The 14,870-nt window shown below is 37.2% G+C and overlaps 1 protein-coding gene across 4 annotated transcripts; it reads right to left on the bottom strand.

Moving 5' to 3' along the window:
* Positions 1-1,270: 1,270 nt before the first annotated feature.
* On the bottom strand, positions 1,271-13,832 carry fam219ab (family with sequence similarity 219 member Ab). Of its 4 annotated transcripts, none has more exons than XM_005171856.6 (6): positions 13,612-13,832; positions 11,873-11,972; positions 11,649-11,751; positions 8,145-8,225; positions 8,007-8,061; positions 1,271-3,504 (listed from the first exon to the last, which is right to left on the bottom strand). In XM_005171856.6, the coding sequence occupies exons 1-6, from the start codon at positions 13,666-13,668 to the stop codon at positions 3,349-3,351; spliced, it is 552 nt and encodes a 183-aa protein (XP_005171913.1). In that variant the 5' UTR covers positions 13,669-13,832; the 3' UTR covers positions 1,271-3,348.
* Between the last annotated feature and the right edge of the window lie 1,038 nt (positions 13,833-14,870).

The raw sequence follows: 14,870 nt of genomic DNA on the forward strand, positions 1-14,870 counted from the left end.
TGGTAGAGCAGGCAGTTAAGGGGATAAAACCGTATAGCGTTGAACAAACCTCCCGGAGTACTGGTTGTTCCAGAATTATAGCCAATGTTCTGTGAATGACCTCTGTTAGCTGGGGTTCCGCTGTGACAAGGTAAATTCACTCTTATTTGTTTTCTATGTAAAGATATACGCTGAGTGGTAAAACAAACGCATTTTAACGATCTTGTTGAAGTGTCAGATTCTGCAGTGGTCCAATATGGGAAGTGAATGTTTTAAAAACACAGCTATGAATGTTCTTTAGTGTTGTTTAGTGGGGCAGCGGTTGACTTCAGTGTTTTGTTTGATTTTGTACAACTGCTAGGTAACTCACTCGAGGTTATCTTGACAACGTGTGAGGTTTTACGCACACAATCACGCTTTTTTGTGTTTTTTAAGCAATGATAAGTAATTATTTGAATCATTTATGAGGAAGAATGTAACTTATTTACTGTAGACTAGAATATTTTAACAGGGGTGTTCGTTTTTCATTAGTGTGGTTGTGAGGCTCGCTCATTATTATTAGTGGTTTACCACCGCCATCTACAGGTGTTTTCTGTTATAACACAAGGTGAGAGCCGTGCCTTTAATATCCATATATTGCACAGCTGAACAAATACGATTATTTTCCCCTGCTACCTTTTGGATTTATTAATAGCCTATATAGTATTTACATGCGAGTAATATATACTTTTTCATCTTCACTTGAGTTAAGAAGTCTTTCCACTGTTCAGCTGTTTACTTGAAATACAAAACAATGTAATTTAAATCTAGATTTAAGGATCAGCCATTGTGCTTTAAAAGACACAAGCACAGAATTGTACATCACAATCAGTGCGTCTGGTGGATCTTTATTCAGCAACAATTGTACAGTTTTTTTTATATTTTATGTTGTGAAAACTGATCAATTTGGCTGTTAATGTCAAGAATTATCTGGTAGTCTGTTTGTTGAACAGGTTGTGAGCTTGAATTCACGACACACAGTCATTGTGAAATGCTGAATCTGTGCCTTCTGTTGTGAGGTTTAGCACTCGTGTCTTAGATTGCAGACCGTAGTTAAGATACTGAGTGGTTTACAAAAGTCTTCTCAGTAGCATAATGTCAATGCTCTATCTGTATATAAACTGTGAGCCACTACCTTTGTACATAAATAATCTGTACTTTTACATCCCTGTCATTTCTGTAACAATCACAGTCTGGGTTTCCCTACAACTGTAAATGATGTACATAAAGGGTAAATTAAAACAAAGAAAAGTGTAATTCAGATCTGCTTTTATTGATATCACTGAAACCGATAACAACATTGTTAATACATAAATGGACTTCCTCACATAGTCATAACATAAAAACACAGCTTTTGTCCAACAAATGCTCACCTTTGAATACGCTTTGAATTGAATACATCAGGTCATCATTACACATTTTAGTCAAAGTTCAAACAGACCAAAAAGTGAGCATGAGCAGCTAAAATGAGAATCGCTTGCCTTTTGAGATACAGCTTGATCAGGATGGTGTGTAGCGTGTAAAGAGAACACAGAAAATGGCTTTTAAAGCTGAACGAAAGGGGAAGATTTGGAAAACAATATAGTGTGTAAACAAACAATGCAGTTTCCTCATTGATAATAATAGATGCAAAGATAGGCCAGGGAATTTGAACATATTAGCAACGTTAACATTCTTAGTTGAGTTCCAAAGGCTGAAAGAAAACAGTGCTTATAATTTAAACAGCCCATAATGAACTGATTTCCAGTGAAATGCAGTGATCATCAGATATAAATTAGAAATGACTTTTTCGCACAGTGTAAAATGATTCCAACAACATTCTTTGGTGCCTACTCGTGTGTTATTTATTCTTAATAAAACAATACTTATTGTAAGAAAGCTAACAAGTGCATTAATTATACAACATGTCTGTGTCTAGGAAACAGAAGAGTATCCTCAAAATGTCTAAACAGCGATTAAATCGTACCCATTGATTGACCTATGAAAAACAGAAAGGTCTTTATGTAAGAGATTTATCATCTTTAGTGATAGCTTACTGTGAAAATAATAGTAACACTTTACAATAAGGTTGTATGCCATACCCATTTCACCCTGCAGCCCAACTCACTGAAGCTAATCTATCGGATGAGACGTTAAAACGGAGGTCGTGACTTTCTGTGGTCATTTCAAATCCCATGGCACTTCTCGTAAAGGACTGAGTTTGGACACCTCTGTTGTAAAGAGTAGGGGTGTAACCCTGGTGTCCTGACCAAATACTCATCATGGCCTCCCAATCATCCCCATCCATCGAATTGGCTCTATCACTGTCTCTCCGGTCTCCCTCTCCAGATGCTGCACAGTGGTGGTGGTGTGGAGAGACCACCCCCCCTCCATGATTGTGAAGCGCTTTGGGTGTATGGTCATACACAAATGCGCTATATAAATGCACATTACTTGTACTACTTAATGTGTTTACAACATGAACAAACAACGAACAATACATTTATTACAGCATTCATCAATGTTAATGTTAATTAATACTGCATTAGTAAACGTTAAACTATGATTAACAAATGCTGTACAAGTATTGTTCTCTCTTAGCTCATGTTGATAAATACATCAACTAGCATTAGCTAATGAAACCTTTTTGTAAAGTCTGACCAATATAACAACAGCCTCGCTAAATAAAACTCCAAATGATGGGTTTCTGTGTACACTCTTTTCTCTCACATGTCATATCAAGTGGCGTTTCGAACATGATTCAACAAAATCCACACAGGTGAGAGAGTAAACCAAACAAAGAGTGTGATGTCCAGGTGCATGCCAGACAAGGCTAACGTTAGCGCTGCAGTACCAATGCACCAACATGCAAGAAATGTTCAACAGAAACAGACCCAAATTTAGCCTCAATAGCAGCCACGAACAACAAACATCCAACCAGAACCCGTACGAAAATCAAATCTTACCATAAGGACGACGTTAATGCGATGAGTGCAACATAAAAGCAGAGAATCCAGTGGATAAGCTATTTCAAACTCTCTGGAACATCGAGTAGTTTTTTTTTTAATTCACAATTAAAGCAACTTGAATGCTTTATTTGTTCTACGTTCACTTGTACAGTATAACACAATGCCGGCTAGGAGGTGAAAGTGAGCAGATTCTCCTAGCGCATTAGCAAACAGTGCATATCCTGCCATAGGAGGAAGCAACCAATAATAATCATATGTTAAGAGTTAATGTGTGTGCGCGTGTGTGTGTGTGTGTTCACATGTTCCTGCTCATTATAATGTTTACTGTACATTTCCTTCTGTAATATTGATTAGATGTGTTATCTGTGGTTATGAAAGGGATTTACTGGATTTGACAAGCGGTGGAGGAGGTGGCCTGGCAGCACATGCAGGTGGAGTTGACGGATTTGGGCGGTATAAGGTCCAGGTCTTCATCATCGGGGATCTCATCCAGCCTGTATCCGTCTTTCAGCAGCTGGATGTTCAGATCCTGGTTTATCTGCTGCAGGAAACAACCAACAACATGTGAGGCAGTAACCACCGCTTATAAAGCAGATCAATTAATGAGATTTTTTTTCTTTTTTTCCTGCCAGTGGTAATTTGATAGATTAATAAGACGACAGGGTTGGTTCAATAGGACGTTTATTGGTTTAATGATTCAACGACACAAGAACAACAGCATGGAAATGACTCACAGCAACAACAGATGAGCAGTGGTGACCTTTATAGGAAAATAATGAAAAATTTAAAGGGATAGTTCACCCTGAAATGAAAATTCTCATGTTGTTTATCTTTCAAACTGATTTTAAGATCTTTTTTATCAAATCTTATAAATGTTGCTGTAAATAAAACCCTCCCAAAACTCAAACCAAGAAGCTCAATCCAAGTCTTCTGAAGAGATATGTTTACCTTTTAAATGATGAACAGATTTAATTTAAGCTGTTGTGATTTATATATCAACATAAATAAAAGCTCAATCACACCTGCTAACACATCTAGATGGAGCAAATGTTTTGCAGTAGGGCAAATATATCGCAAACTCAGACGCTTTCTTAACCCAATGAAATATTAAAATGTGATGTCATCTTGTTCATCAGAAGTAGAAGTGTTGCCATCTAAAAATACGAATTCAATTTATGCACAAAACTGGAAAATTGCATAATAGACATGTGAATAAAGCAACGTTTCCATCCAATGAGTCAAAGAGAACAAAATCTTTTCTTATCAAATAAAAAGTCTTAAGCCTCCTTTCCACTGCACACGACAAGTGACAGACCGGAAGTCATTCATTTCCAATGGAGAGTAGTGCGGGAGCTGTTGGAGTTCCGATCATCTCTGTATGCGGAAAATGTTATTGATGATAATACAGTCACTTACTGCATTCACCATAAGGCAAAGTAGCACCAACTCACACTAAATACTCAGCTTATGCTAGTTTTGTTGAATAAAATCAGCAAACAATCGAAAAGAAACATGACAACGAGATGCTGTGCTGCCAAAAACTTGTATTATTGTCGGCTTGTGAAGGAGTTCACAAATGAATCGTTCCCCCCGTCAGTATGAGAAGTGAAAGCAGTAGAGGAGGCGTTTCAGGACACCAATTAGGTTGAATCTAACAAGGAGGGTAGATAGTACATTTCATACACACAAACACAAGCTTTTTGTCAGGAATGCCTGTGCTATCACTTATCCATCAATGTAGAAAAGTGATGTAAAATATAATTTTCGTAATTTATAAAAATAATTTAGCATACTGACCTCCAGGAAGACTCCCGATCATAGATGTATGTATATATGTGTAATTCTCTGGCTCTAGATGGCCACAGTCTTCCACTGCAGCTTGGTCCCGCATTCATTTCAAAGGAGCGCTACCCTGTACTAAAATGGCGGCTCTATTGACGCATTCCTTCCAATGGACAACAACAGGGTAGGCGACATCTAATGTATCTATGACAGGTAGCAATGATACAAAATTCTTTCATGAAGCTCTATTGGCCGCACAGGCTGATAGGCCCTTTCCAACTGCAAGCCACATGTGATTGGATGCTCAGCAGCCAATGAGCTTGCTCCTCAACATTTAAACACCTTAGTGTTGTTTGGTTTAGCAATCTGCAAGACGGATCATCCACAAAGAACATCCAAAAGGTAAGAAAAGATAACCTTTTACATTTATCCATGTGCTGTGGCCTGCTTAATGATTTAAAAGAGCATTTATATGTTTCATATGAAGCTCCATGTATTTAACTTTCGTGTGTGTTAAAATAATATAAGCAACGGTTTATAAAACAGTGTTTGGTTTTTGATACTGATGTCTTACTTGCTGCTTAAACATTTGACTCGTTCAGCCATTTCAAGAGTAATGTTCCATTAGCTATGGTAAATGTGTCTGGCAGCACGCCGCTTCAATGATTACCAACTCATCGTCTTTTGAATGAATGCTGTTGTGCAGTATTTGCAGCTAGTGTGTGATGTCAGGGGCTGAACGCAGTCTTGGGTCTTGTCTTATTTTGGAAACCTAAAACACTTCCGTATCGATCATGCAGTTAAGAGCGTTACATCATTTGAAGCTGTGAAGGACTGCTCTGTGATTCTTGTGGCTTGTATGTTTGTGAAGTGAGGCAGGATTCAGGATCTGTTTCTACCGTCTCGGTTCCTTTGAACGTCTTGAATGAGTCATTATTAATAATTTAGTCATTAGTCATTGTTATGAAGTTTAGTTTCCGAATAATTTAGTTTGCTCTTCGCATTGTTAATTTGATTTTGTTTTGTTTTTTTATTTTAATGTTTGGTACTTCACTTTGGGAGTGCCGAAGAGTGTTCACATTAAGTGAGCCCAAAGTCACATTGTCTAGTTCACTAAATTTAAGCTGGTCTGCAAATTAGCCAAGGTGCACATGGTCTAGTACACTAACACTAGCATTAAGCCCATCAGCAAGGTAGCCTAGGCATACATAGTCTAGTTCACTATAGTTTAGCCATACCGCAAGGTAGCCCAGGCACACATAGATAGTAAAACATGCAGCTTTGCTTTCACATATGACATGCATTTTGGCGATAGATGTGCTCGTTTTGTGGGGTGTTCATTTGTCCTGTCTCAGTCGGTTTGTGCAGATATATATGCATGTTTGCTTATGCAACAGTTGTTTATACAATAATCAACTTTAATTAGCTTGTGTTGTCTTCATGCTCTCCCGCTTTGTTGGAGGTCACAAGTGCAGTTGAAGTCAGAATTATTAGTCCCCTTTTGAATGTTTTTTATTATTATTTTTTAAATATTTTCTAAATGATGTTTAACAGAGCAAGAAAATTTTCACTATGTCTGATAATATTTTTTCTTCTGGAAAAAGCCTTTTTAGTTTTTATTTCAGCTAGAATAAAAGCCATTATTATCGTTTTTAATATAATATATAACATAATATTTATTAATTAATTTATTTATTTTTTGATAGTCTACAGAACAAACTAATGTAAAATGTAATGTGTATTTGTATAGCGCATTTATCGTGTATGGCCATACACCCAAAGCGCTTCACAATCATGAGGGGGGGACTCTTTACACCACCACCAGCGTGCAGCATCCACTTGGATGATGCGAAGGCAGCCACAGGACAACGGCGCCAGTGTGCTCACCACACACCAGCTATTGGTGGAGTGGAGAGACAGTGATAGAGCCAGTTCGGTGGAAGGGGATGATTGGGAGGCCATGATCGTATGGGCTGATAGAGGGACTTTGGCCAGGACACAGGTTACAACCCTTCTCTTTCTCGAGAAGTGCCATGGGATTTTTAATGACCACAGAAAGTCAGGACCTCGGTTTAACGTCTCATCTGAAAGATGGCGCCCACTGACAGTATAGTGTCCCCTTCACTTTTACTGGGGCATTAGGACTCACATAGACCTCAGGTTGAGCGCCCCCTGCTGGCCTCACTAACACCACTTCCAACAGCAACCTGGTGTTCCCTAGTGGTCTCCCATCCAGGTACTAACCAGGCTCAGCCCTGCTTAGCTTCAGTGAGTAACCTGTCTTGGGCTGTAGGGTAATATGGCTGTGGCTCATTGTTGCTATTGTTGCACATTAACATACCTAATTACCCTAACCTGCCTAGTTACCTAATTAACCTAGTTAAGCCTTTAAATGTCACTTTAAGCTGTAAAGAAGCTGTGAAGTCTTGAAAAATATCTAGTAAAATATGATTTACTGTCATCATGGCAAAGATGAAATAAATCAGTTATTAGAGATGAGTTGTTCAAACTATTATGTTTAGAAATGTGTTGAAAAAAATCTTCTCTCCATTAAACAGAAATTAGGGGAAAATAAACAGGGGGCTTATAATTCAGGGGGGCTAATAATTCTGACTTCAATTGTATGTTATATTTATAGCAGCAGTGTGTTTTTTTAGACATTATGTCTGGGAATATAATGGCAGTAGCAAGTCTGTAGCAGCAAACTCATAAACATTGCCATATAATATGTATTCATTATCATAAGAAATCTCTCAGAGAGTTGTCATGTCATGACATAAATACTCCTCTTTGGTTATCAGTAATTTAACATGACAACTGATATGCAAATTATTACATTTTGATTAACTAATAAAGTCTTATAAACATTGTTTACTTGAATAAAATATATTCACCATCTAAAGAGATTTTGTTTCAGAAGATTTGGATTAAACCACTCAGTTCATATGGATTTAGTTTTTGATTTCTCTGTGAAGACTTAAGGGTGAATAGACTTTAATACAGGGACAGATTTAGCTCAAATATCTACATTTCGGTTCCCAAGTAATTCCTTACAGGTCCAGAACTAAATCAAATATAAGTAATTTGAGGAGAACTTTCATTTTGGGATGAACTAACATTTTTGGATAAAAGTGAATCCAGAGCTTAAAGGACTGGGGTGATTTTTGAGCAGGACATCCAGTGTCATGATGCTTGTGGTATGGGGGGCTTAGGACATTAACCAGAGTTCATAGGTACCTGTTCCCTTAGAGACCTCACCTCGGCTGACGAGTATCCTGACGAGGAATATCTAGACATGTCAAAGTCGTCATCGCTGTGAAAGTGAAGACAGCTAGTTTGAGATCCAGAGCCGATGGGGACATAAATAAATGAGTGCAGGATGAGTGAAGAGCTTACCTGTCTGTGTCTAGAGCAACTAAAGGTTTCTCATCTGGACTCTGGTCTAAAGAAGAATAGCCTTTATTTGGAACCACTAGCCTGGATGGATAGAGAATTAAAGAGTGTTAACAATTTGCCTGTAACTAAATAGTAAACACATTTTCTTTTGTTAAAAGAAGATTTTTCTATTGAATGTCTAGTAAAAATGTAAAAAAATATTTCATGTTTTGTCTGGTCAACTTCATTTAATTTGTAAATATACATCATTTTCTGTCATTTAGACCTGCAACAAATTTCAATAAAAGTTGGAGAAGGAGCAATTTAGGACTAGTAATCAGGTAAATTGGTTAAATGTTGTGATTTGAAATATGTTATGCCAACAGGTGATTGTAATCATGAATTGGTACAAAAGCAGCATCTAAGAAAGATATAGCAGCATGAAAGGTAGTCCTTTTGAGGCAAAGATGGGCAAAGGATTGCCGGTTTGCCAACATTTTTTAATAACAAAGTTTCTTAAAGAAAGATAGAAAAGACATTTGGATATTTCACCTTCAACATTGCAGAACATAATTGAAAGATTTAAGGAATCTGGAGGAATTTCAGTGTGTGAAGGACAAGGGCGCAAGCTTAAGCTGAACTACAGTGATCTCGATCTCTCAGGTGGCACTGCACCAAGAATTGTCATTCATCTATTAGCAGGGCTCGAAATTAACTTTTTGCTTAGTAGCACCGGTGCTCCCAACTTTAAATATTTAGGAGCAGCAGAAAAAAATGTAGGAGCACCAGAAAAAAATTTTGGAGCACCCACCAAAAATGAATGAGCATCGATGTAAATGTTATATTAAGGGATTTATTGTATTTGAAAACAACATCAATTAGGACTAACAAAAACCAGAAACAACTATCTAACTAATGCTGTGATGACTTAATATTTGTGCAATAATTATAAAATATTAATGATGACGATGATGTCATTAATACTAAAAGTGAATTGCATTTCTTTTTATCATGCTGCCTTGAATGTGCTTGAGTGTGAGTTATCTGCTATAAAAAGTGCTACTGTTACTTTATGAAAAATACATGTATGGTTTGCCTCAAACACAAATAAAGCATTGCAGTAAGAAATGTTTATTTTACACTTTTGTTTTTATATGCATGTCAATTTAATAAATAATATTTCTGCTACAAAACAAACAAAAGCCTATAATAAATAATTTAATTCAAGGCTGAAAGCTGCAAAGCAGTTATCAGTAATTAAATAGAAAAATAATATTCATGTCAAGGAAGAACAGACAAAAAAAAGGAAGAAAAGTTTTACTTTTTAAAGTTTTTGTTTCGGTTTATGTTATTTTAATGCTCAGTCTGGCGAGTCAGCCGACCCAATATATGAGGGGGGCCAAGCAAGATTCTCCCGATGACCACTGGCGCAATACCGTTCTTTGTTACAAGCCGCATCAATTTAAACTTAGTAAAGGCGATCTTCTTTAGCAATGCGTGTCCAGTGTTAGATTTTAGATTTTAGCGGACATTTGCGCTGAACAAGCAGTGAATGCAACGCATCGAGATTCAGTGTACTTTTCACTCTTCAGCTGTTTGCATTACCCGCAGTCACAAAAGCTCCCTGTCATCTGACAGCGGAAAGTCTTGAGTGATTAACAGCTAATAAGAAGCAATATAACAGCAGAGACCAATTTAGCATGTTTTTAAAAAAAAAAAAAAAAACAGGTCGCACTACAACCATTATGTGCAGTCGCACAAATACTCCCAAATATATTATTAGGTGGCATATTAAATTTCGGGCGCATATGCAACCAAAATGGTCACAATTTCGAGCCCTGTATTAGTGATATCACCACATGGGCTCAGGAATACTTTGGCAAACTTTTGTCAAGTACCACAACACATAGTTACATCCACAGATGGCAGTTAAACTGTACTGTGCCAAAAGAAAGCCCTATGTTAACAGTGTCCAGAAGCGCCGTCGACATCTCTGGGCTCGGAGGCATCTGGGATGGACCATTACACAGTGGAAACGTGTTGCAATAACCAAAATTTAAAGACGTGTTTTAGATTTTATTGTCTATATCAGTGGTTCTCAAACTTTTTTCATCAAGTACCACCTCAGAAAAAAATTGTCACTCCAAGTACCACCAAAATGAGCAGTATTGAAATACAGTAGCGTAGTAGGCCCAGTAAAGCAGCTACAACTCTGCATAGTTAAAAAAAACGTGGCAGATTACCTCAGAAATATAGGCTATGTCATATATGGCATATAATATACATAATTTTTGATACATTTTGAAATATATATAGCATGTACATGACATATTTCATTCCTCCGCGTACCACTAGAAGGAAGCCTGTGTACCACTACTGGTACACGTACCACAGTTTGAGAACCACTGGTCTATATGGAAATACAAGTCAAAGTAAAATTAGAAATCACTACTTTTTTAATTTTGGGTTGTAGCCTAATTGGTCAATTGCCAAAGGAATTTACTTTATTGTAAGAAAAGTGAGACAGGTAAAAACTTATTTAATTTGGGTCAAATTGTAGATTTAAATGATTATATAATACTGTTGTTTTTATTTAGTTTGCCCTTAAATCAATATTGTCATCGTTTACTCACTTTCATGACAGTTCAAACCCAAACTTTCATGGCAAACCCAAAAAACTTTCGTTCAAGTTTGGGAATACAGATTATTCATTCATTTTCTTGTCGGCTTAGTCCCTTTAATAATCTGGGGTCGCCACAGCGGATTGAACCGCCAACTTATCCAGCAAGTTTTTTACACAGCGGATGCCCTTCCAGCCGCAACCCATCTCTGGGAAACATTCACATACACTCATTCACACACACACATACACTGCGGACAATTTAGCCTACCCAATTCACCTGTACCACATGTTTTTGGACTGTGGGGGAAACCGGAGCACCCGGAGGAAACCCACGCGAACACAGGGAGAACATGCAAACTTCACACAGAAACCCCACCTGAGCCGAGGTTCGAACGTTCTTGCTGTGAGGCGAACGTGCTACCCACTGCGCCACTGCGTCGCCCAATACAGATTAAGATAATATTTAAATAATGTAACCAAATCAAATATAAAATATGAGAGATTTCTTGTCCTTCATAGAAAGTCTTATTCACTCAAAACATGCTGGCTTACATGTTAGCAATGATAGCTGATGAGTGTTTAAATGTTAATTCAAGTCGTGTTTTTTTTTTCCATATATACAGTTAAGCCAGAAATTATCCATACCCCAGGGGAATGAATAATTTTGGGCTTGGCTGTAAATTATATATTTTATTTGACCTCTTTTATTATAAAGTGGTAAGGGGGTTGCACACTAGATGCGCTGCAAAATCGCACTTCCTCTTTTAGAACTTTAAACATTGTTTACAATGAGCGTATGATGGATTTGGAATGACATACGAGTGAACAAATGTGCCTTGCCTTTTTTAAATTTAAAAATGATTCTTTTATTCTTAGATATCCATCATTTGTCTTGTTTGTACCTTGTTCTAGCCATCACATTATTTTTCTTAGGTTGTTGATTGACAGGGCTTCCAGCATTTCCATTTTTCAGTGATCCTTTCCTTACCAGCTCTCTCTGTTTGTCTGTACAGAGAAAAAAAAAGTAAAAAGTAAAAGTATTCATAATTCATAATTTAATCATATTATATACAAATAATTACACAATAACATTAGTATTCTGAGTATAGGCTAACCCACAACTCACCTATCTTCATATGGAGAGGAGAGGGTTTGTAGTTGAGTGTGGCAGGTTCACTCTCTCTGGTATCTGAGTCTGCCTCTGATGTAGTCGATGATGCTGGATCCTGAAGGAAAAGAGCAGGAAAAAAGATAGAACTGTCAGGACTTTTATTGATTAAGTCATTGTTCTGTGATGTACATTCTTCAGCTTTGCTCTCATCAATGAGGACGTGTAAAACGTCACTTTCTTTCTACTGTTTGATTTCTGTCAGCTTATTCTACACTTTGGGATTCATGTGAAAGGAAACACAAAATCAGAATCGAAAAATGCAATTTGCCAATTTCAAATAAGTAAGGAATCAAAAACAATGAGCAATTTAAACCTTACAAGAACTTAATATGAGCAAATGCTACCGAAAACAATGGTTGCTCGCTGCTCTGGGTGTGTGTTCACAGTGTATGGGGTATGATTTTTGATTTGATTTATTTATTTTCTAACAGAAATATCATACAAAATATCATTAACAAAATACATTTCAGCATGGTCAAAAATGGAGTGAGATGAAGCACAAGCTTATTAGTATGTGTATTCCTGCTGTGTGTATGCACTTGAATGGGTTAAATGCAGAGCACAAAAAAAGAGTGTTACCCTTAAACATGTCATGACCTTCCTTCCTTTTCTCATATAATAAAAATGGAGAAAATAAATATTTTAAGTGTGACACCCTGTACATTGTAGTGTCTATCATTTATTTAATACAAATATAATGTAATATATAACATTATTATATTATATAATTATTATACAATATTAATGATTGTACAGTAGTATATTATGCACCAAGCTAGCTATACCAAGCAAGAATGGGTTCACATCCATCCAAAATAAGTTTTTGCATGGATGACATTACATTACATAACATTGTCAATTTACCTTTCAGGCTCTTTTATACTTCTGCCATATTTTGTCAAGACTTTAATGTATTGTTATTAAGCTATTATTAATAGTATTTGAATTTTAGATCATTGGGACATTTTGTTCATGTCAGTATAATAAACAGTTCAGGTCTCCACTTCATATCCAATGTAATATCTGGCTTCTGGAGCAAACCCACACCAGAAGCATCTAGAAGACATATCTGCGGTATGGGTCATGGGTTAAATTTGGACTATACGCACGTCCCTTTAAACAAAGCCGGCGATTTTCTTGAGAATTATTGATGAATTTGGGATGGGTGGCGGGTATGGACATCATTCAGGTACCACAGCACGTATTCTGCATGATGTAGCAGTCCAAGACGGCGAAGGCCTTTACGAGATTGGAGTAACATTACGCAATGTTTATATTTTTCAAATTAATGTTACAGACAAAATTACGTTAGAAACAAAGAGAAGTAAACGGACAGGCTGAGTTGACGTTATCGTTACAAAAATGAAGCGGATGTTGTTTTCGATGCAGGGAGACAAGCAGTCTCAGTGCGCAGCATCACTGTAGCATCCTTCACGTTACATTAGCTAGCAAAAACACGAGCTACATCATCGAGCTCTCACAGGAAATAAGATAAGATATTTGCTATTGTTTATATAAAACATAACGGTCTATGATGACGCAACACGAGAAGCCCGAAATAATCCACTGAGTCGTTGGTTGTTGATATTATTGAGCTACAATTCGCGCATCGAATCGTTATTCAAACAGAAAACATACAACATTTGCGTTTTAATCGGTCATTAAAGAGTCAATCTAACGTTAGTTTAACTTACAAAAGGCTGCATCTCCGCCTCAGTCGGCACTTGAAATCTGTCAATTTCTTCCATCATCTTGGCGGCGGGGTGTCTGAGCCTTTTTTGCGAGCGTTTGTGGTGGATTTCTGCGGATATACCGCAACTAACTGGTTAAAAATGAAATCTCACAACTGTGTCGTCGGATATCTGTCAGCCCCAAGAATGTCCCCGACTCTCCTTCATCCCAGCGATCGCTCGTTAGCCAGCAGTGACCGAGTGGCGACTTAACCACCCACTTCCGGGAGAAACGAGTCTGGAGACGCGAGCAGTACCGCGGATTCCGCCCCACTCAACGCCATCAGAGATGTCTGCTCCACCCTGAGCAACACACACGCACACAAACACACACACACGCACACACACACACACACAAACACTCACTGTGGGCGGGTGGACGACCTCGACATGGAGACATTCTGTGTGGGATGATGTCGAATCTATTATCGTTATCAGGGATACCGGATAGAGTTTATTATCTAATGAGCGGAAACAAAGATTTTTGTCTTTTATTTCCAGGACTTGATCAACCTTGACTCCGTTCTCGTGTGTTAAGATGGGCCGCGCTTTATCACCTGCCCAATACCGCACCGAGCTAGTGAGTTCAGGACCCTGGACAGTAACCGTAATAAAACTGTATGGGACCAATTTGAAAATCATCCCATTTTATTGTATGAATTGGCAATGTTCTGTACTTGTTTTTTCTAACCATTGATTCCCATTTCATCTCAGCATAACAGGCTCAAAATCTAGCACAAAATTAAAGCTCAATAACATTTTTGCTTAGTTCTTTTTAATGTATTTTTATTATAGTTTTTGTAGACACAAAAAAAAACAAAGAACAAACAAACCCATCATGTAACAATAATCTGTGCAAAATGTAAAATTAAGCATGAAACAAGGGTAAATTGTGACATACAAGACATACAGTGCTTAGCATATATAAGTGTATTCAACATATAAAATGTTGAAATTTTGTGGGCTGTTGTTTTTTTCCCAATATTTTGCTTGAATTTAATTGTATTATTTTTCAATTTCTAAATATGCTTGGTGACTAAAATATTATTTAATAAATATATCTGTTTAATAAATATGCTTTTTTTAAATCCACCAAAATACATTGCCTATACTCACTGAGAAATGGATCAAAATATTGATTTTCAAAATGGGGTGTACTTAACTATGCTAAGCACTGTATCTGCCTGCAAAAAGACACAGCAATGGATGTAAAGAGAGAGAGA

This window comes from Danio rerio, chromosome 5, assembly GCF_049306965.1.
Source record: "Danio rerio strain Tuebingen ecotype United States chromosome 5, GRCz12tu, whole genome shotgun sequence".
Taxonomy (NCBI): domain Eukaryota; kingdom Metazoa; phylum Chordata; class Actinopteri; order Cypriniformes; family Danionidae; genus Danio; species Danio rerio.

Excerpts from the sequence above, each read along its gene's own strand:
- fam219ab (XM_005171855.6), bottom strand. The coding sequence starts at position 13,668 with ATGATGGAAGAAATTGACAGATTTCAAGTGCCGACTGAGGCGGAGATG. Across the intron at positions 11,752-11,872 it reads TCCTCTCCATATGAAGATAG|ACAAACAGAGAGAGCTGGTA; the intron begins GTGAGTTGTGGG and ends TTCTCTGTACAG. Across the intron at positions 3,508-8,006 it reads CAGGATACTCGTCAGCCGAG|CAGATAAACCAGGATCTGAA; the intron begins GTGAGGTCTCTA and ends TGTTTCCTGCAG.